At 55.5% G+C, this 22,491-nt stretch overlaps 2 protein-coding genes and 1 long non-coding RNA gene across 3 annotated transcripts; 2 read left to right on the forward strand and 1 right to left on the reverse strand.

Moving 5' to 3' along the window:
- Nucleotides 1–2,925: 2,925 nt before the first annotated feature.
- On the forward strand, nucleotides 2,926–6,225 carry LOC141374483 (uncharacterized). Its single transcript, XR_012381410.1, has 3 exons — nucleotides 2,926–3,080; nucleotides 4,468–4,514; nucleotides 6,069–6,225. It is a non-coding gene; the product is annotated as an uncharacterized lncRNA (long non-coding RNA).
- Nucleotides 6,226–9,304: 3,079 nt separating this feature from the next.
- GUCA2A (guanylate cyclase activator 2A) lies at nucleotides 9,305–10,778 on the forward strand. The gene is made up of 3 exons (XM_025855703.2): nucleotides 9,305–9,430; nucleotides 9,931–10,126; nucleotides 10,516–10,778. Exons 1-3 carry the CDS (start codon nucleotides 9,356–9,358, stop codon nucleotides 10,578–10,580), a joined length of 336 nt encoding a protein of 111 aa, XP_025711488.1. The 5' UTR covers nucleotides 9,305–9,355; the 3' UTR covers nucleotides 10,581–10,778.
- Nucleotides 10,779–13,337: 2,559 nt separating this feature from the next.
- GUCA2B (guanylate cyclase activator 2B) lies at nucleotides 13,338–16,500 on the reverse strand. The gene is made up of 3 exons (XM_025856362.2): nucleotides 16,303–16,500; nucleotides 15,051–15,237; nucleotides 13,338–14,348 (listed from the first exon to the last, which is right to left on the reverse strand). The coding sequence occupies exons 1-3, from the start codon at nucleotides 16,483–16,485 to the stop codon at nucleotides 14,287–14,289; spliced, it is 432 nt and encodes a 143-aa protein (XP_025712147.1). The 5' UTR covers nucleotides 16,486–16,500; the 3' UTR covers nucleotides 13,338–14,286.
- Nucleotides 16,501–22,491: the final 5,991 nt, after the last annotated feature.

The raw sequence follows: 22,491 nt of genomic DNA on the forward strand, positions 1-22,491 counted from the left end.
AAGGTTTTTCCATTTATACCACTGCTATGAGCTAGGCATGGAAGCTAGACTAGCATAGGGATGGGGATGGAAGCGGAAGAAGTGATGGTTTGCTGGTGAAGAACCAAGCACAGCAATCCTATAAGTGGTGGGGTCCCAACTTCAATGATACGGAAACAGGTTCAGAGGCTAAGCACTAGGCAGACCAATAATACTGGTGGAAGTGGACTTGAAGCTGCAGTCTGCCTAATTCAAGACGGGGAGGGCTTCCTGCCAATCCCATAATCCTGCCCAGGGCCTCTTGCTACTTCTAACTGAACCCATACATCACTGCCAGGAAAAGTTATGTATTGCAGTTTTACTGTTGGGGAAACTGAGGCTCAGAAAGTTTAACTTGTTTAAGTTCTCACAGCTAATAGAAGAGCTGGGATAAATCAGTCTGGGTCTGACTTCATGCAAAGCTCGTTTCTTTTTACCTCACTGCCTTCCAAAAGGGAGTTTTCCCAAAGCCAGAGGTAATGCCTGTCCACCAGTGTATGTGTGTCTCTGGGAGGGAGGAGCTCTGGTTTTCTGCCATTACAGGTAAATTTTGGTCATTAGCAGTGCCTCTGAAGGGCTGTAGGAGGGGCATGGTTAAACCCGGTCACTTTGTGCTGATTCAGGCGCAGCTGAAGTGCAACTTTGGGCTAATCAAATGAAAAAAGTAAACAAGATCATTAAGATGCATGTTTAATTCTCAAGGCTTTGACATGTTCCAGTGTGCAAAGGGCTGCTATTTATAGATGTGCCCTTACCAGCTGGATAAAGCAGTCCTGTGAAAGCCACATAAGCATCAGTTAGCATTCATGTAAGGCTTGACTGCATCTTAACTCCCTAGAATCGTTAACTATCTTGAAGGCTTCAGGCTAGAAGCAGCCTTTGAAATCATCTAAGACAGCTCCTGCATTTTGCTCTTGAGAACACAGACCCAGAGAGGGAAGTGACTTGCTCAAAGTCAGTATCTAGAGGAAGACTTGGGGAAGAGGGGGGAGGGGGGAGTGTCATCTACTTGGCAGGAATTTAAAATTCCTACACACGTTGTCTTACCTGACCTAAGCAGGAACCTGATGCTGTGGTACTGTTACTGCCCCATTTTACGGAAGAGAGGCAGGCACAGTGCAGCTATATCCGGTGTGCACTCAGAGCTCTCCAAGGCAGTTTCACACACTTGGCCAAAAAGAGAGAATGGAAGTACTGTCCACCTGTGATGAGCGTGTGCCCCTCTGTGAGTGTGAGGTGGCAGATCTGAACCTGAGACTGTAACCGGTAGCCACGTCCCTGTACCGTCCGCGAGAGCACCTGCGTCAGTGCTGAGAGTGACTCTGGTGGATAAAGATCCACATGTTCTGCACAACAGGGCCTTTGGATACAAGTCAGCTACCTCAGAGGCAGACTATAACCAAGAAAAACTGGCCGTGTTTGTCTTACTGAGACTTGGTGTCTTTATCCCCAACATGGTACCTTCCGAAAGGATTTTCAAGAGTGATTTTGAACTTATCTCCCTATGTGTCTCCCTCCATGTATGACGTGTAACTAGTCAGCATGTGCAGAGGGCAGACCTGGGGTGACTGCAGCAGAGCCCGAATGCAGCCCCAAGTCAGGGCCGTCTCCAGCCCCCCACTCACAAGCAGTGCCCCTGAGTAACACTGACCCAGTAGTATAGACTAGGACAGCTACCGTTTATTACTTAATATTACTTCTCCCAAGCGCCGTGGAGATGGTATTTACACTTTATTAAAATGGCTATGTGGTAGATAGTATTCTCAACCTCATGTTGTAAATGAATCTGAGCCAGAAAGCGGTAAGTCACTTGCCCAGGGTCATCCAGCTCGTAAGTAGTAGAAATGATGCTGGTAATAATAATAATAATTAATAATAATAATAATAATAATAATAGCAGCAGCAGCAGGGACAGCAGAGCTGGGATTTCATACCTAGGCCACACAGCCACCCTCTTCACCACAATGTGCTGTCAGTTCCTCGCAGTGCCCACTGCTGTGGGGCAGAGCACGGGGCCTTAGCACAAAGCACTGAGGCTGCAGTGAGCACCAGAGGCCACCAGAGGGCATAGGGCTGCCAGCTGTGTGCCTTCCCTGTTTCCGAAGGTCGCTTTTCCCACTGGGGGCTGTGCTCCCTTTCTCCACAAGCCCCAGGGCTGGGGGCTCCCAAAGACAGGCAGGGAGCCCAGTGGCCAGCCCCCAAAATCTGCTCCCACATCAGAGGTTGCTAAAGGGAGCCAAGGAGCCCCTATAGTTCTCATCAATGAACATACTGGTGGGACCCGCTGCGGAGCTGCCCCTGAGCCCGCTGCCCTGCCCGTAGGCTCCCAGGGCAGAGCGGGAAAGGTCACCCCACCTCCAACCCCTAATTCTTTGAGTGTCCTGAGGCTCTGCCTTTCTGGGAGCCGCCGATGCTGGGGGCTGGCCTCGTTTCGGCAGGTGTGAAGAGGGCTGTGGCCTGGCCAGCTGCGTACCTTGCCCTCCCAGCCCTGCCTCAGCCTAAGCAGGCTTTGGCGTCCCCACGCATTCACACTCTCCTGCGGCCATCACAAGCATTGTGATCACTGCCGCCACTTGCCAGGCCCCCTAGCCAGTATCGGAGCCATTATCTGAGTTAACACCCCGCTGCTCTGGGGGCTGAGGGCTGAGTCGTCTCTCGTTGTCTCCTTGTTGAGAGACGTGAAGTCATCTGCCCAAGGTCACAGCCAGTGAGAGAGGCCGGTGACAGATCGGGAAGCCAGCTGTGCCTCCCTTCAGTCTGCTCTTCCCACCGAGGTATGCTGTCTCTTCCACAAAACTCTCCTGGTGCCCTTGACCTCCCTCATGGCTAGTCACCACACCCATCCTGCCCCACCCCACAGGATCCTACCCCAGCGCAGGATCTGAGCTGACGTCACGGACAGTGAAGATGCCCCTCTCTCAGTGCAGGCCCCAGAAGGTCAGAGAGGCGACTTCCTGTCCTGGACAATGGCAATCAAGATGTCCGAGGACACTTCCCACCCTTCCCGTGCCTGCTGAGGTTCACAGGCCGAGCCTGCCCTGGGAACAGCCCTCTGGTTCTGTGTGAGTGTAAGCACACAAACTGTGACTCCAGGGTACGTGTAACCCGTACCTGGGTGACTAAGGGTGACCCCAGATGGCCGTGTGACTGATGGTGCCCACGGGGCCTTATGTATGTGTGTGAGACTGTCTGGGAGGGAGTCCTTGGTGTGCGTGCTTGTGAGCTCTGTGTATCTGTATGTGCCCGTCCGGGGCAGCTAGAGAAAGCATGCTGCGGGGGGGGGGGGGGGGGGGAGCTATCTCCTTGCTCCAATTCTGCCGCCCTCCTCCCTTCTGAGCCTTCTTAGTCACTTGAGTCTCCCCAGGAACCCACGTCCTGGGGGGGACACTTGCCTGGGAGAGAGCTGGGTTCCCAGGCACTGTCAGCGTTTGGGACTGTGGGTGCGATACACATGAATCTTCCCCTTTTCTCATCTCGACGGTGGCCTTGACCCCGTGGCGGCAGCTCCCTACCGATCTGAGCTGGATCCCAGATCTAGTGCTACCTGCTCCTGCCCCCAGGCAGCCCCCACCCTGCCCCACCCAGAGCTGCCAGGCCGGGCCAGAAGCCAGTCCCTCCCGAGCTCCTGGCCTGTGGCCGAGCATGTTCCCTGTAGGCCCCAGAGGGCAGAAAAACGCAGGAGTCAATGGAAAGAACACAGACTCTGCAGTCAGAAGCAGCTGGAATTTCATCTGCGCAAGACACTGTCCTCTCTGAGCCTCGGTTTCCTTATCTGTAAAGTGGAGATGGAGTGCCTTACGTCGAAGTGTTGAGGAGATCGTCCCGGAGGAGTCAGATGGAAGGCAGCCGGCGCGTGCCCCGGCACATCACGGTCCCCAAGCCTGCCCTGCCCACTCTGCCTGCCCCCCCTCCTCTGCAGGCAGGCTCCCGCCGCCCGCACACCGTCCTCGCCCCCCGGAGCCCTGGCGGGGGTGAGCGCACCCCTGTGCGGCCAGACAGCTGCTGCAGCCACACATAGGCAGCCAGCTTCCGTCCCTCGTGCCACGGCAGTCTTCGGGGAGCGACGCTCTTCTCCAGGTCTTACCTGCCCTTGCAGGCCTCCCACTGTCCCGAAGTCAAGGGCAGCGTGCCTTAGCCCGGGATCTAAATTCTCCTTCCCTGGCTGTCGCCCACAGCACCTCTTGACACATTCTCGGCGGCAGTAAGCCCCCCACTCCCTTCCCGTCTGTGCTTCCCGCTGCCATGCCTTCGCCCCACAGCCCCCGTCTCTGTGGGTCCAAATCTGCCCGTTGGTCAAGGCCCAGTTCTAACACCACGTCGTCTGGCAAGCATTCTCAGACCTGGCCCCACGGGACCTTCTCTGGTGGCTCTCAGTCTGCTCCCTTTAGCCTGTGGCCTCTGGGCCATGGGGCCAGGGCTCCAGCCGTGTCTCTTTCCTTCCGGTGACAGATCAGGAAGCCAGCTGTGCCTCCCTCCAGTCTGCTCTTCCCACCAAGGTACGCTGTCTCTTCCACAAAACTCTCCTGGTTGTCTCCGGGGAGGTAGGGGGTCTCCGTGGCCGATGCCCAGAGCAGACCGAGGGCTGGGGGAACAGGAGGCAGCTGCTGGTGGACAGAGCGCCACCATGGCCTCATCTTGGCCAGGCCACAGGGATGTGACAGGAAAAACCAACTGCCCCCTGGAGCGTGGGGGAAGGAGCCTGCCTCCCAGGGCCCGGGGGAGGGGAGGGCGCCCTCCAGCCCAGCCTGGACTTGGGTCAAGCCAATAGGCTTCAAATCCAACGCAGCAATCATTTTCTGTGTAACATGGTGCACTCTCTTCTGAGAGCCTCTGTTTCCTCCTCTGAAAATGGGCATCATGGACCCACTTCACGGAGTCTGATGCAGCAGCTGCTCCTTTCTTCTTCCCCTTCCTTAAAGATGGGAGTCTGGGGCCGGGAAGATACTGCAGGATGTATGCACCGAGTAGCTGTTTAAGCCTTTTCTTGGAATTTGTGAGAACTGGCTTCTGTTCTGGAATTTTCAGCATTGAGACTGCAGCTGCTGCCAAGTGCACCTGGCTATGAATGCGAAAAGTTGTGCCTTCCCCTAGGCCTAGGTAGCCGCATGGCATGCGTCCACACCTATCCTCTCTGTTGGCTGGGTGCCCGCAGGGCACTACCAATACAACTGTACCTGGCCCCTGTGTATTCTGCGCCCTTGGGAAAGTCATGGTCTCTTAAGCTGTCTGGGCTTCTGAGCTTCAGTTTACCATCGATAAAATGGGGTTCTACGGTTATTTCTTACATATTCACACACATTGCAAGTCTTCCTCAGGTAGTTCTGGGCTCTTAGAGGAACCAGAGCTTGTTACACCCTCCAGGACATGTTTACGAGCAGGATGGGGAGGCTGTGAGATGTGAGCCACACCCTCCCTCCTCAAGGTCACACAGGGCAGCATGGAAGTCTCTAGACTCCCACCTGGGCTCCATACTGGGGCCTTTCCTGCTGGGGTCAGCTGGGGCCTTGGGCCCGCCAGGAAGCAGAGCCCAGCCTGGCGGGGACAGGGCAGCGGTGGACACAACTTTAACGTGCGTGCATGCTGGAACCACGCCTAGGTCACGCAAACCCAAGAGTTAACTTCTGGGCCGAAAGGAATAGCATCAGGCATCTTCAGAGAGACCTGAGCCCCCTCCCGCCACAACAGCTGCTGGTGCTGGGGAGGGGTGGCCGGTTTCCACACTGTAAAGCACTCGATCCATAGTGAGTGTTAGGATTATTGCAAATAGCACGACCTTCCTAATGCCCTAAGGGCTCAGCGGCACCCACTAAGTGCCGGGCCTGTATGAGTACTGGGGTCACAACGGAGCATGACACAGGCTCTGCTTTCAGGAACTCAGAGGAAAGTGGGCAAGACAGACAGTTTGGCAAGTTTTCCGGTGGGAAAGTGTCAGTGGAGCCCAGAGGAGGTGGAGAGGGTCTTAAGCCAGGCTTGCTGGAGCTGGGCGTCAGGGAGGAAACTTTTCTAGACAATCTGAAATTCACAATGTAGTTCTTGTCTCCATTTTTCAGATGTAGAAACGGAGTCTGGGAAAGGCCACACAGCTGTTCCCTGAAGGAGCTGGGACTCTGACCCAGGGCTGCCTCGCTTCAAAGCTGGTGCTCTGTCAGCTACAGCAGGTCCGGGCCCTTCTTCCCGATTCACTCCTAGGGGCGCTTTGGGGATCCTGATTTGAAGGGTGAGCAGGGGCTGACCACGAAGGGCCTTGAATGCCAGGCCAAGGAGTCTGGGCTTTCTTCTGAAGGCCTGGGGCAGCTGCTGGTGGGTTTTCAGGTGGGGCAGCAGGTCGAAGAGGTGGCACAGCCTGGAAGGCTCCAGAGCTTGCCAGAAGGGGTGGCCCTGGCTGTGGGAAGCCCAGCAATCCCAGCCCCACCTGCTGCCCATAAGGAATGAAGAGGGGCGTGGGGGTCCTGGGGGCCGATGTCTCAGGACTCAGGTGTGGACCTGGGGTTCTGGAAGGGCCCCCACTGCTTCAACATAGGAGTGCAAGAAGGGGCCCTGAACTCACACCTGGGCAGGGGCTGGGCCGGGAACTGTGAGGGTACGGGAAGGGGAGTTGGTTCCCATTTCCCAGGGCAGACGTCAGAAGTGGTTAGTAGGGCAGGGCCCAAAAGTCTGAGGCCTAGGAGCCATTTCCTCTTTCCCACAGCATGGACTACATCACTCCCACAACACCCCCCCGCCCCCCGCAACCCGTTCCAGTTCTACCTTGTACCAGGTAGGCCCTGGCTAGGAGGCTAGGGGAGAAAGAGGCTTTAGGAACCAAAGCCCCACCAGTCCCTCTGTACCTGGGGAGGGGAAAGACTGAAAACCAAAGCCAGCCAGAAACAGGACTCTTCCAGCGCACAGCAGCCCCACCCAAGCCTCCTCCTTGATGTTCAACTACATTTCATTTCGCTTGAGCCCCATACTGATCCAACCTTGATCCTGAACCCAATCCTAACCAGCCTCCACATCATCTGCAATCCCAACATCAACCCAATCCCAGCGGCAACCCAATCCAAACCTAACCCTGACATCCCTCCCTTCCCTCAGCTCCATTCTAACCCTGCCCCAGACTCAAACCCCACTTTGAATCCTGTTTTGAACTCCTACCACTAACCGCTCCTCCATCTTGCCCCAGCTTAGCCCCAACCCCAACCCAGAACCTCAGGCTGACGCTAACCAGCTTTCACCCTAACCCAGCTCACCTCCACCCACCCCAGTTCAGTGCCAGGGCCAACCTCAACCGTACTCCAGATCTGCACCTGGTGTTCACTTCCATCCCAATCACAGCAAACTCTACCCTTACGCAAGACGCCTAGCCTCACCTTCAACCTGGACTCCATCCACTACCCTCCCAGAGCCTATCCCGTTCCCCACCCCCATCCAGTGCACACTCCCACCCAGTGCTCAGTGAGCAGAGGCCACCATGGGTCTGGACTGGACGTGCAGACCCCAGCGTGGGCACGCACGCGCACACACACACACACACAGGAGAGGGGAGGGAAGTCCAGTCCAGCTGGCCTGGGAGGGCAGGTAGGGCAAGTGTTTCCTGCCCACCACCCCCCACTTCCCCCACCCCCTGCCTTGGGCCAGACCCCTTTGTAGTTTCCTGCCTGTCAGGTTCTGCTCCTCTAGGCCCTTCTTCAATACTGACTCTCTCCACCCTGGGATTCCTGCCCGTCACCTTCCTGAAAGCTGTCCTGGCTTCTGGCCTGGCTTGTTTGTAGATTAGAACAATGGAGCGCTGAGGGCTTTCCTTCTGTGTCCTGGAGGCCTGGCTCACAAGAGAACACAAGGAACATCCACTGAGCCAGAGGGTCCGAGTCTAGTGGGGCAGAAACACACACCCAACTAAGCCTACCCAACAAGACCCCTAGTGGGGGAATGTATCTGGTTCTACAGGAACTTAGGTTATTTCACTGGGGACGCAGTGGGGATTATTTGGTCTGGGCCTTCAAGTTTGAGTAGGAGTTTACCTAGTGACAAGGATGGAAAAGCCTTCCAGGCAGATAAAACAGCATGTTCAAAGGCAGGGAAGCCTGTTCAGGAAGGGTGGGGGAGGTGAGCCTGGTGGGAAAAGTCAGGATGGGGAAAATAGGCTGCTCTAGTTGGGGAAGAAGGGAAGCAGAAGGGGAGGGCACACATGGTGGGGGCAGTAGTTGGAAGGCAGAAACAGGACTGAGGAGGTTAGGGGAGCAGGGGCTAGGGTATCGGGAGGGAGAGGGGAGGAGTTCATTCTACGACAATCTGAGGCGGAAGGACAGGCAAGGTCAGCACAAGATGAGGAAAGGCTGTGGCTCAGATGGGCAAGTGGTCACCAGAGGGGTCAACGGGGACCAGAAGCTGCTGCTGCTACTGATAAAAATAATAATAATGGGATTACTTTTGCTGAGTGCTTTGTGTGTGCCAGGCACTGAGCTAAGCATCTTTACAACATCTCTAATCCTCAGAATAAGCCCACAAGGTAGGTGTTAGTAGTAGTATTGATCCACAAGGGGTGCTGAGGCTCAGAGAGGAAAAACAATTTGCCCAAGTTCACACACATTAAAATCATGCAGTACAGGTGGCACTTGAACCCAGGCCCGTGGGACAGCAGAGCTGAGTCCTTCCTTAAAGTCATAGTGGCCAAACCTAGTACCTACCTTGGTCTACAACTCATCTCTCATCATTTGAAGCCCCCTGGTAACCCCCTCTTCCCCTAGGCTGAACTACTCACATTCCCTGAATATTCCAGGCCTGTTTACCTCCTGCTTGTTCTACATGTAGCGTCCTTTGCAAGAAATAGCCTATCCCTGGCCCCTTTTCTAAGAAAATTCCACCCATTCTCCAGAACTCCGTGCTGACACAACCTCCTTTGGGAAATCTTCCTGAACTCCCTGCCTCTGGGCTGGGTGGGATGGCTCCTCCATCCACCCCCCAACCCCCACTCCCCTAATCACCCTGCATTGCCCCGGTCTGGGCCTTCCTCCTTAAGGGCTGGGCTGGGTCTGCAGCCCCACCCCAGCTCGGGGCCTGACCTAGAGCAGGTGTCAGTGAGTGTGTGTGGTTGGTCAGTGGATACTGGACCTAGCCTGGCTCGGGGTTAAACTGGGAGCCCAGGGAGGGGCAGGGGCTCTCTGCCCGCCTCCGGGGACTGATCTCTTATCTTCCAGGGCTGTCTCGAGCCTTATCTGATTAGGCCTGAGTTGACAGGCTAGCCGAGGAGATGCTGATAAGACTCCCTGGTTACTCAGTAACCCTGCCCTCGTTAAATGTCCCACTGTTCCCTCTGGCTTCCAGAACCAATGGTTCCTCCCTCTTGGGCGCTGCTGCTATGAATACCTTCCTGCTCTCTGCACTGTGCATCCTTGGGACCTGGGCTGTCCTGGCAGGGGGAGTCACCGTGCAGGTAAATCCTGTCCCTCCCCTGGCCCAGCTGACTCTCTGCTCCCCAGTGCCCAGGGCCTGTCCCGGAGAGAGCACTCCCTCCTTAGGGCTGGAGCAGAGGGTGTGTCTCAGGTGTGGCACTTACCCAGGAACCCTTCTCTCAGCCCTGCCCCATACCCCTTCCCCTTCAAACTTGGAGGAGAGAAGAGAACCATTTGGGAAAGGAGGTGATTAGCCAATTTTACTGAGTGCTTGCCATGAGCCAGGCTCCTCAAGTGAGGCCCCACGCTCCCCCTGCGAAAATAAGATTAGTCCCATTTTTCGGAGCTGGATAACAGCCTCAGAGAAGTTCTGTAACTGGCCCTAGGCACATGGCTGGGAAGTGAAGGAGCTAGATTCAATTCTAGACCTTACTCCTCAGTCCTGTCCTCAGCCAGAGCCCCGGCCTGGGTCTTGGAAATCATGCGGACATCCTGGGGCAGGCTGCAGCCTGACCTCACACTCTGGACATGTGTCTCTCAGGATGGAAAGTTCTCTTTTCCTCTGGAGTCGGTGAAGAAGCTCAAGGACCTCCGGGAGCTCCAAGAATCCAGCACCTGGAAGAGCAGGAAGAGTGGTGGGCCTGTGGTTCCCCAAGTCTGCAGCCACCTGAAGTTTCCGGAAGAACTCAAGCCTCTCTGCAAGGAGACCGACGCCCGGGAGATCCTCCATAGGCTGGGTGAGTAGCCTCTCTCTGGTGGGTGGGGCCTGGGAACTCCCTGATTGGTGGCCCGGGAGGGGGAGGTGTGCTCTGATTGGTGGGTCTGCTGAACCTGCTGGAAGTAGTTCTAAGTTGTAATTGGCGAAGCTTACTTTTGAAAGATCCTCGCTCTGACCGATGTTGGTTGGTAGTTCTGCGCCGCGGGCCCTGTGGCCCTAGCTCTTGCTCCTTCTGGGTGGAATCCCCACTCTGGCTGGCTTGAGCGTTACCTGTTGGGGGCGAAAAGACCGGCGGGTGGGAGGGGACAGGCCTGGTTTTGTCCTGGGGCCTCAGTGGCAGACGTCCAAGCTCTGGCGCAAGGGAAGGAGGGGCTCTGACTCTCTCGGCACCCCATCTCTCCTGCGCAGAGGCCATCGCCGAGGACCCGAGATCGTGCGAGATCTGTGCCTTCGCCGCCTGTGCCGGATGCTAGGACACAGGCCTCCTGGCCCTCCCCTGCGGGATGCTCACACTGCGGCAGCAGCTCGGCCGGGCCTCCAGGGGAGGAGTGAAGAGGGGGTGGCCTGGGGCGGCCTGGGGAGGCCCTGCCCCTGACCCATCCGAGTTGCCGGCGCTTCCCAAGATCCACTGCAGCCCTCAGCTAATAAACCAGTTGCCAGAGTCCTCCTGGTGTCGCTTCCTTCCTGCCTTCATTTGTCAGTGGACTGATGATCAGCCAGCTTTGTAAGGATGCCTGCCCTGCCCTGGCAAGCTCAGAGTTTAGTGTGTGCCTCCCCCTATTAAGCTGCCACCCCCCTGGGGCTGCCACCACACACAGGCACCCAGGGGACCTCAACCTCCAGACCACCCCTGGGAGGGGGGGAAACCTCTGCTTTTCCTTCCCATCTGCGCGGGGTGGGGGAGAACACCAGAGCCGCTACGCCATGAGTGAGCACAGGAGTCTGTGCCCGCTCGGGTGTCCCACATATAGCTGGAGCGGCCATGAGACTGGGCCCCGGCTCTGGAGTGTTCAAGGTCCCCCAGGTCCTGGCCCCCCGCCCCCCACGGCAGTGTAGCTTCCTGCCCTCCCCGAGGGGACCACACCTCCAGCCCCAGCCCTCACCACCACCTCAGCTCCCCTCACCTGTGCTCTGCTCCTCTTCGCACACTCCTGGCCTGAGGAACTCCCACGGAGGCCCCAAGGCTGTGCTCCCATGGCCTCTCCTCAGAAGCCTCCGCCTCGCAGGAGTCTTTGTGCTCCCAGTCTGTCCCCGGCGCTCTGTGGGCACTTCGATCAGCCCCGCTGGACTGTACTGGCTTCTGTGACCCCCAGAGCAGGTAAAACCCACCACACCTGCCTGAGGATAAGACCCAGGGCGGGGGAAGCCAGAGCTACGCAGGCCGGCCTCGGGTCTTGCATATACTCTCCCTGTCTGTGCCTCAGTGTTCTCCCCTGTGAAACGGACTGTGACAGTAGCTGCCTGCCAGGCTGGGTGAAATAATGCTGCAAATGTGTATGTCATGCACATCGAGTTCAGGCCGTGTGCAGAGAATCAGTAAATGGTAAAAACAAACCAGAAGATGGGGAAGGAGGGTCAAGCTGACACTGGTTCAGACAGGGGCAAGGAGGTGAGGCAAGGAGGGCTGCTTGTTAGCAAAGTTAGAGGGAATGGGAAAAGAGGAGGGGGCCAGGGCATTTCTTGGGGAGTTGGGTGGAGGGGAAGTGCCACAGGGGAATCCAGGCAGAATTCCTTGGGCTGCAGAATTCAGAGGGTGAGGTGTCCTTAGGGCCAGGTCAGGAGAGGCTTTGTGAAGGGGGAGGGGAGGCAGGCATTTGCATTAGTGCTTAGGATGTGCGTTGGGGTGGATGGACAATCAAAACCAATCTGAGGTAGGGAAGCAGAGGGCATTCCAGAAGGTGGAGTAGGTGCTGAATGGCGAAGGTCCGAGGCCCTGGAAGGGTCCGGTCTGGACAAGGTGGGGGCTCCTGGGAGGCACATAGGGCTGGGTTTGAACCTGCCCATGTTACTTACAAGTTGTGAACCCCTCTCTGAGACTTGGTTTCCTCATCCGAAAATGGGGATGCTAACAGACCCCACCGCCCAGGGTTGCAGGGGGATTTGATGAGGTGCAGGGTAGGATGGGGTCATTCAGTGCTCCCACCCTGGACCTGGACTCTGGGGCTGGATCCTGGCTCTGCCTGTTACCAGCTGTGTGACTGTGGCCAGCACTCAGCCTCTTCTCCCCTCAGGCTCCTCGTCTGTGAAATGGGGATGACAAGAATCCCTATTTTGTAGGGTTGAGCGAGGATTAAATGAGGCAACACAGGAAAAGCTCGTAGAGCCCTGCTGAGCCCATAGTGGGCCCTCTGCTGGTGCTGCTGTTACTATTTCTGTGTAGGTGGCTCAGCCTGAGCCAGGCACTCGTGCTCCGTCAGACACAGTTCTCTTCCCTGCCTCCTCCCCAGCAGGCGGGGACCCAGCATAGCTGAGGGGGGCAATGGGAGCTGAGACCAGCTGGTGCTGGGGCTCAGTTTAGACATGAGAGGGGGCGCTAGGGATCCACAGAAGGCTAAGGGGCCCCCCTGGGGCCGTGCTGCTGTGTTCCGCTGGCATGCTGGCCCGAGAGACGCGGGAGGACCGTGAAGGCCCCAGCCAGCCTGGTCTGCGGGGCGAGGGAGAGGAAGGAACTAGAGCTCTGGGGTCTGTGGCCTGTCGGAGTGGGAGGCTGCAGAGCTCATGAGCAGAACTGGGCAGCCGGGAGCGGCGGCTGGTCTGGGGCAGTTCGCCATGGCCTTGGCCCTGGGGGAGCGGACTTCAGAGACCACGGCCCCTTTGTGCCTGGCTCTCCTCTCTTGGCTGCCCGGGACAGTGGCTGTGGAGGAGCCCAGCCTGTGGAAAGGCCCAGGAGTTGGCCGCAGCTGTGAGAACGCAGGGGCCCTTCTGTTAGGCATCATCGGTGTGGCCCAAACCAGGGCGGGGGGGCAGTAACATGGTGGTTCAGAGTGTGGGCTCTGGCCCAGCCTGCCTGGGAAGAAGCCCATTTTGCCACTTTGCTGAGCCTGTGATCCTGGACTAGTTCGTTCTCTCTCTGTAGCTGGGTCTCTATATTTGTAAAGTGGAGTGGTTATTGAACAGTACCTGCTTCATTAGACCCTTTCGAGGACTCAGTGAGTTTAGAATAGGGTCTAGGGTACAGCAGATGCTCCATAGACTTTTAATTTTTTAAAAAATTTTATTTATTTGTGAGAGGGAGAGAGAGCGAGTGAGAGCACACGAGGGGCAGTGGGATAGAGAGAAGCAGGTTCCCTGCTAAGAGGGGAGCACGACACAGGACTCATCCCAGGACCCCGGGATAATGACCTGAGCCGAAGGTAGAAGCACAACCAACTGAGCCACCCAGGTGCCCTGACATCGGTTATTATTGTTATTATTATTCCTCAGGGCTGCCAGGATGGAGAGAGGGAGGAAAGGTCTGGAGCTGGCCAGATGGTCCTGGGGAGCCTGAGAAGGGAGGGCGCTCAGGAAGGTAAGGGGGAAGGCCCAGGCCCATCCTCTCAGGAGCCCCGACACCCGGCCTGGGGAGGGCGCACCACGTGGTTCTTCCCTGCGCCCACCCACGGGGCAGCCCCACCTCCCGGGGGAAGCAGAGCAGCTCTGGCTCTGTCGCTGGGCCAGGCCTAGGGCTCGGCTTGCAGGCTTAGATGGATGCGGTCGCTCTGCAGCGCCTTAGCTCTGTGATTTGGCGGGACTCATTCCACACCCCCCTCCCCCGTCAGCTTCCCTCCTCCTATATGAAATGGGGCTTGCTGACCCAACTCTGCAGGTGCTGGAAACTGGGAAGCTCCTGACTGTATCCCGAGATCAGCCTTTCTCCTCACGCACTCAGCTTCCCAAGCACCTCTGCCCGGGGCTCCCGGGGATGGACACAGGGTCTCCCGACTCCGGCTCTAGGAAGGTGGGGCATCTTTATTGGGCAACAGGGCTACCTCAGGGACCAAACTCCCCTCCAACCATGTGTCCAACGGCTTCGTGCCACGTTCAGCCGCTCGGGCCTCTGGCCGGTGGTGCTGATGTGCTCAGGGGCCCCACTGGGGCTCGGACAGGGCGGTGGGGGTGGAGTGGGGCGGTGGGGGCCGCAGGCTGGGAAGGCAGCGGGCTGGGGGCGGTGTCCGGGTGGGCTCAGGGCAGCCAGCCCCCTCAGAGGCAGCCAGTGCAGGCGACATTCACACACAGCTCGCAGTTGTCCTTAGCGATGCTCTCTGGGCAGGGGAGAAATCTGGTCAGCAGCTGACCGTGAGGCACTGGGGCGCCGGGGACCTGCATCTCCAGGGGCTGGGCGGGTGGGGGAGGTCTAGCACAGGCATCTCTCTCACAGGTCAGGAGCCTGACGCTTCAGGAGCCGAGGGCGGCTCAGGGGAGAGTCCCAGGCCTCCCTGCCTCTCTGGGCCTGGGCCAGCCCCTTATACCCTTGGGGCCGGGGATATTCCTGTTGGCTCTCTTGGGGGGGACAGGGAGCTGGACACTTTGAGGGTGCCACATTCGCTGGCCAGCTCTGCTTCCTCCCTCATGTTTCAGCTTAGATGTCACCTCCTCTGGGAACCCTTTCAGACCCCTTATGCCACCCCAGACGTGAGCCATCTCTCCTCGGTCCCCTGTGCTTCCCCCATGCCTCCCCGTATTCCAGTCCTTGCTTACGGGACCCTGGCCCAGGGCTCCCTTCCCTCCCATCTTTGAAGTCCGCTAGGATGATCAATGGTCTGGGGTGCTGGGGACCGAGGCGGGGGGGTCCTGGCGTGCCTGACTTGCAGTGCCCAGACAGTGAAGGCCAGAGGCTGAGCTTCTTGACTCTCCCTGTCCCAGCCACTGGGTGCTTACTAGAAGGAACATGAAGTGGCAGAGCTGGGGGGTGGGGAGGAGAGAGAGCGAGGGGCAGGAAGCTCTGCAGGGGTGGGGATACTCACTCAAGTCCTCGAAGACGCTGTCAGCTTCCTTGGATGCGCAGACCGGCTGGAGGTCCGGCGGCAGGGCCGGGTGGTGACACACGGAGGGCGCGAGGCTCTGGGTCTGGGGGTAGGATCTGGGCCCCCACCGCCCCTCCAGGTCACTCAGCTTCTTCACTGATTCCAGCTGGACCTGGAAGCCTTGGTACTAGGGGGCCGGAGGGGACAGGAGATGAGAGGGTAAGAAAACCTGGGCCAGGACGCCAGAGCTCCTCGGGCTCTGCAGAGCCTTCCCTGTTCTCACGGAGGGTCCTGGGAGGGGGGACGGTCTGGGAGGAGGGAGCTGGTGCCACAGGCCCCCAGTAACTGCACATGAGGTTGCAGCGAGGCTGGGGAGCAAGTGATTCAAGGTATGAGCTTTGGAGACCAGTGAACCCCCAGTTCAAATCCCAACTCTTCGCAATTGGCCGCCTGTATCTTTTGCAGTCGGAGCCTCATCTGACGAATGAGCCTCCCTAGTGCCTGGCACCGGGGCCACACTCAGGAACAGGGTGATCGCCCCTGAACTGACATGGCAAAGTAACCACCCCCAAGCTGGCTGGTTCTAAGGCTAGGGCTGCCCGGGGAAGCTGCCTCCCCTCCACCCCTGACAAGGAGGCCCCACCGAGAGTCAGGAATGCGACGGATCCTCGGGGCCACAGTCTTCCCCATCCTTGCTGGCCAGTGCCGTCTTGCCACCTCACAGGCAGGCCTGTTAGGAGCCCCGGGCCCCCTGCCGTCTTCGCTCTGAGCCTTTGTGTAGACCGTGCCCTCTGCCCGAGCAGTCTACATCCTCTGTGCCTGGCTGCCTCCTGCTCAGCCTGCAAGGTCAGCTCAGTCACCTGCCAGGGAAACTTTTTCTGGTGACTGTCCCCCATTCACCCGTACGTGGGTGAATGTAGAGAGCTGGGGGAAGACCCCTCTCCTCTGCGGCTCCTTAAGGGCGGGGACCACATCTTGTTCCAGCTTCTGACCTCTGACCAGGACCTGCCTTCTGAGAGGGCAGTGCTGACTACGGAGGTTTATTATTGCTATCATCACCATTGTCATTGCCATTGGCACTCTGGCTGCCCCCAGCCACCAGCTGTCTTGGTCCCTGGGTTGTGATTAGGTGTTGGGGTGAGCCTTGGGCACTTGCTCCCCTGTATCCCATGAATTTCCCAGCGTTCCCTCTCCATCCCAGCCTCCCCCCCGGGGACCTTCAGGCAAAGGGCCTGTGGCCGGAGGGACTCACCTGAATGTAGACTGAGTGTGTGTCCTGCAACAGCAGGAGGAGGACCACCGCGGGCAGCAGCCCTGACACCAGGCTGCCGTGCATCTTGCTCCGTCTGTAGCCTACTGCCGCTGTCCCCCGACTCCAACCCACTTCCCCCGTGAGGAGCTCTTTATAGGCCGCGCCAGTGCCCTGATCACTCATTAACTGGCCAGCTGGGGTGGGGTTGACAGCTGGATGGCTCTTCAACAGGCCCCAAGCCCATTCCCAGGAAGGGGGCTAGGGGTGATTAAGGGCAGGGAGGCCCAGAGCCTCCGCTACAAAGGAAGCCCAGAACTTCCTCTACATGGGAAGAAGATACTGTGTGGCAGGCACCTGGGGGGAGGGAGGCTCTCTGGGAGGGCCGTGGACACACCACTCAACCTCAGCTCCAGAAGACACCTATTCAAGTGGAAGGATGCAGAGACCATTCTACAGACAGGGAAAGTGAGGCTCAAGAGATGAAGTAACTTGCCCCAGGTCACCAACCTAGTCGATGGCAGAGTAGGGACTTGAGTGTCTTTGATTCAGGTCAGCCCATGGTCCTTTCTCCACAGCCTTGGAGACAGATGGATGTGGGCTCAAATCCTGGTCCTTCTGCCGCTGTGTGAGTTTGGACAAGTCACACCAACTCCGACTGATCCTGTTTTGCTCTCCCATCAAGTGGGCATAATGACAGAATCTACCGTGGGAGGTTGCTGTGAGGATGACGGGCCAGGCCCACTTGAGTTCCCCGGTAACTCGAGCTTCTTAATCTCTCTCTAGGCAATGCCTAACCCACTACCCCAGTGGCTGATCGTCAATTGCAGAGAAGAGGGCAAAGTCCCCAAGGGCGTTATCACCACCGCCACCCGGCAGCTATAAACAGTGCTCCAGCCAGGGCTCACCTCTGCTGGACAGGGAGCCTGGCATGTGACAGGCACCCCACTCATGACATTAAATTGAGGCCCAGATGGCCCAGCAAGGCTCACTCTCCAACCCTTAGCTAAAATTTGACATCGTCACACGCCCTGATACCCTACTTGCCCACACTTTTGCTGATGCATTCCACCTGCCTGAAATGCCCATAACCCCCTTTTTCTTATCTTGGGATGGATGGAAAAGGGCTTGGGTGAGCTTTGGCACTTCCTATGTCTTGCTTTGAATCCAGACTTCAGCCTTTACTCTAGAGTGTGAAGGAATTAATGGACCCTTCCATGCTTTTCCACCTGTAAACTGAAAATAATCATCAGTAACAATAGCTTTCATTTCTTGAGCATGCACCACGAGCAAGCTAAACGCAGTGCTCACGCATGTGAGAGTGATTCCATCTAATCCCCTAGGAGAGGTGTAATGGTGGTCTCCATTTTCCAGGCGAGTAACCCAAGGCCCAACCAGGTCAAGCACTATGTGAGTAAGAGGAGGCAGCAGGCTTTGTCTCTGGAATTCTTGCATCTGTTCAGCTGACTGAAAAAGGAACCTGGGCCTTCGAGGCACGAAGATCTCAGCGCTTCTCAACCGTGTGGCTTTGGGTAACTTATGTAGCTTCTCTGAGCCTCTGTTTCTTCATCAGGAAGTGGAGGAAATCATCGACAGTTTCGTAGTGGTTGTTGTGAGGAAACACTAACCAGGCCCGTCCCAGGGGAGCCCGTGACTCTCCCTGATCCCAAGCTCTCCAGCTAGCATCTGTCCATGGCGGCCACGCAGTCCGTGGAGGCGCCTCTGCCTCTCCTTTTCCGTGACAAGCCCCGTTTCTGAACCTGCAGCTGAACAGTTCTAATCTTTAACTCCCACATCCTTGCTCTTTCAACCAGAGCAAGCTCAGGCCCACTGGCCCTCCAGGAAGGGAGAGGAATGAACCCACAGGGTCTGGAGGCCCCTCTTTCTCTCTCTGCCTTCCGGCCCCTCCAACCCGTCGTGTGTTACTCTTTTCCTGGGAATAAGTTGTGACTTCCCTATCTGCCTAACGTGACTCAAATTCCTATTTCGGCCCAGCTCCTCCTAATCACTTCATGAATGACTCATCATCCATCAAAACTGAGTCACAGGTGTAAACCCACGCTGCCGCCCCCATTCAGCCAGGGTGCTCTGATGTTTCCCAGGGAGCTCTGACATTCCTCTGACCATCACACCAGCCTGGATTCTGGTCTCTGTGTGGAAGCTTCAAACACCACAGTAGAGTGAGTGACCGTTCGCCTGTGTGTGTGTGTGTGTGTGTGTGTGTGTGTGTGTGTGTGTGTGTGTGTTCGGGCGTTCCTCTCCCCGAACCTGGTTCCCTGCCCAGGGCCCACCGCCGCAGAGCCCCAGCACTTGTGACCCTCCCTGCGCCTAAATGGACCACTTCCCGACCAGCATTTGTCACCGCCGACCACTCTGTTTCTCTTGGAATAAAGCATTTTCTCCACATGCCTTCTGGGACGCACGCTCTTCAATCTCATTGGCTCATCTCCTTGGGCTTCTCTGTGGGTTGTCCCTTCTCTCTCTCTCTCTTTTTTTTTATTTTTTTAAAGATTTTATTTATTTATTTGAGAGAGAGAGAATGAGAGATAGAGAGCACGAGAGGGAAGAGGGTCAGAGGGAGAAGCCGACTCCCTGCTGAGCAGGGAGCCCAATGCGGGACTCGATCCCGGGACTCCAGGATCATGACCCGAGCCGAAGGCAGTCGCTTAACCCACTGAGCCACCCAGGCGCCCGTCCCTTCTCTTTTTGACCTCTAGGCCTCAGAATGCCCCAGGGGCTCCAGCGCTCAGTCCTGGGACCACTCTTCTGTGTCTGGTCACCAGTGATCTTATCCCGTCCCAGGGACTTTCAATGCCATGGGTTCCTGATTCTCCCCCTGACCTGACCTCTCCCCTCAATTCCAGACTCCTTTGTTTACCAGCTCAGCATCTCCCATAACGGTCAATAGTACAAATAGTCACACAGTTGCTCAGGCCGAAAATCTGAGAGTCATTCTTGATGCCTTTTTTTTTTTTTTTAATTTGCCAAATTCAATTCATTGGCATATCCGTTTGGCTCTACCTTTAAAATATTTCTAGACTTTAACCATGACTCACCATCTCCACTGCTACCCAAGGTCCAAGCTATCATCACTGATCATTGATTTCATGGATTATTACAACAGCCTTGTATTAGTCAGAATTTTCCAGAGGAAAAAAACCAATGTAGAATATATATAACATTGGCTACTTTCCCAAAATTGATCTTGTCAAGGTCACCAGCCACTTCCATGTTGCCACACCCAGGGGGCCAGTTCTCGGTCTTCATCTTACCAGAGCTAACTACAGCCTTTGACCCACGTAATCACGCGCTGGTTTCTGAAACACCTTCTTCATTTGGCTTTGAAGACACAACTCTCGAACTGGGCTCTATCTACTACTGCTCCTTCTCCTTCTGCTGTGCTGGTCCCTGCCTCTCTGCCTTACCTCCAAATGTAGCAGTGCACTATTTATGGTTCTGTCTTGGGACATCTCTCTTCCATCCAGTCACTCCCTCAATCCAGTGTCAGAACTCAATGAATCATATACTCCCTGATGATTTTACATATATATAATTTATATCTCATCATTCCTTCCTTTCTTCTACCTACCTATCATTAGATTTATTTTAAGAAATTGGCTTATTTAATTGTGGGGCTGGCAAGTCTGAAATCTGTAGGGCAGAGTGCAGACTGGTGGGCTGGAAATTCAGGTAAGAGTTGATGTTGCATTCTTGAGTCTTAGACCTATAAGGCAGGCCAGCAGGTGGCAAAGGCAGATAGGGTCTTTATGTTGCGATCTTGGGGCAGAATTTCCTCTTTGGGAAACCTCAGTCTTTGCTCTTAAGGCCTTCAACTAATTGAGTGAAGCCCATCCACATTATTCACTCAAAGTCTGCTGATTATAAATGTTAATCATATCTGAAAAATCATCTTCACAGCAACATCCAGACTGTTGTTTGACCAAACAACTGTGCACCATAGCCTGGTCAAGAGAGACTTTCAACCAGATCGCTCTGTATCCACCCTTGCCCCTCTTCAGGAGTCTTCTCCACACACAGCCAGAGTGATCCTATCACAATCAAGTCACACCATGTCCCTCCTCTGCTCTAATCTGCTAACAGCTTCCCGCTTTACTCAGGGTAAATCCAAAGGCTTCCACTGTTCTACAAAGTCCCTCGGGCACCCCTCCAAAGATTTTGACCTTATCTCCAAAGAGTCTGCTCTTCACTCTCTGGGTTCTGGCCACACTAGCTTCCTTGCTGTCACCCAAACACGCCAAAGTTTGCTTACTTTGGGGTCTTTGCTCTTCTCCCACATATTTTTTTTAAAAGATTTTATTTATCTATTTGACAGAGAGAGACAGCGAGAGCAGGAACACAAGCAGGGGGAGTGGGAGAGGGAGAAGCAGGCTTCCCGTCAAGCAGGGAGCCCGATGTGGGTCTCGATCCCAGGACCCTGGGATCATGACCTGAGCCGAAGGCAGATGCTTAATGACTGAGCCACCCAGGCGCTCCTCCCACATATTTATATGGCTCACCTGTCACTTCATCCAGGTATCTGCTCAAATGCCACTTCCCCAAAGAGCTTTTTCCTGGCCATCCTAGCTTGTTTCCTTGCTTACTTACCAGTCCTATGTATACATTTTGTTTCTTGCATTTCCCTCCCCTACTAGATTGTAAGCTCTATTAGAGTAAGGGATTTGTCTATTTTGTTCTCCCAAAACAGTATCTGGCACATAGCTGGGTGATGAGCCAATGAGCTATTGGCTCAGCCAATAGCTGAGGAGCTGAGTGAATGAATGTGTTGGAAATACCAACTCCAGGAACCCCTAGATGTTTGGTCTGGACAGTTTCCTACTTCTCTGAGCCTCATTCATCACATCTAGCACCTCCCTGACACATGTAAGGGGCCCGGCCCATGCTGTGTGTTCAAAAAATACTGGTTATTATTCTTTTCATAGTTGTGAAATCATTTGTTTATCAAGAAACACAATCCTTTTTGTGTCTTAGGTTCATAGCAAACTCTAAGGCATTCAATAACTTAACAAATATTTTCTAATGGCCTACCACGTGACAAGCACCATTCTAGGCACAAGAGATACAGCAACCAATGAAATGGACAAAGTCACTGCCTACCATGCCATACTGGTGGCTTGGACAGGGAGTCGGAATTGAGATGTGAGCAGGTGTTGGATTCTAGAGATTCTCTGAAGTTGGAGCCACAGGATTATTTTCTGTTACCTTGGATGTCAAGGGTGAATGAAGAGAGGGGTCAAAGACAACTCTAAGATTGTCCCAAGTCAAGCAGTGCTGCCTTCTATTGAGATGGGAACCAGAAATGAGCAGGTCTAGTGAGGGTATCAAGAGTTCTGGTTGGATTTGTTAACTTTGAGATGCCTGTTTGACATCTGTAAAGATGAGGGCCACAGACATGCATGTGGTGGTCATCAGGGAGTATATGATTCATTGAGTTCTGACACTGGATTGAGGGAGTGACTGGATGGAAGAGAGATGTCCCAAGACAGAACCATAAATAGGGCACTGCTACATTTGGAGGTAAGGCAGAGAGGCAGGGACCAGCACAGCAGAAGGAGAAGGAGCAGTAGTAGATAGAGCCCAGTTCGAGAGTTGTGTCTTCAAAGCCAAATGAAGAAGGTGTTTCAGAAACCAGCGCGTGATTACGTGGGTCAAAGGCTGTAGTTAGCTCTGGTAAGATGAAGACCGAGAACTGGCCCCCTGGGTTTGGCAACATGGAAGTGGCTGGTGACCTTGACAAGATCAATTTTGGGAAAGTAGCCGATGTAAAGCTGAGTGGAGTGGGATCGAGAAAGAAAGATAGGGAGTGGACCTAGTGGGAGTGCTGTTGGCTCTAGAGGTAGAGTTTTTAGCTATCACTTTAAATTAAAGGCTAAAATGGAAAGATGACAAATTTAAAGAAGGATGAGCATATTGGGTCCAACACATGAGCAGACCCTGTATGGGGAGCTGATTAAACCAAGGGTGCGGTGGATTTCCCAGCAGTCTCCCAAATGAAATTTTGGCCTATCGCTGGAGAAGTGGGTGACCTAGGGAGTGGTTCTATTTTTGCTATGGCCAACAGGAAACTTAAAACCAAATGTGTGGGCGCCTGGGTGGCTCAGTTGGTTGGGTGACTGCCTTCGGCTCAGGTCATGATCCTGGAGTCCCGGGATCGAGTCCCGCATTGGGCTCCCT

Source organism: Callorhinus ursinus, unplaced genomic scaffold, assembly GCF_003265705.2.
Source record: "Callorhinus ursinus isolate GAN/ISIS: 27379988/994484 unplaced genomic scaffold, GSC_fseal_2.0 scaffold18, whole genome shotgun sequence".
In the NCBI taxonomy this organism is placed as follows: Eukaryota; Metazoa; Chordata; class Mammalia; order Carnivora; family Otariidae; genus Callorhinus; species Callorhinus ursinus.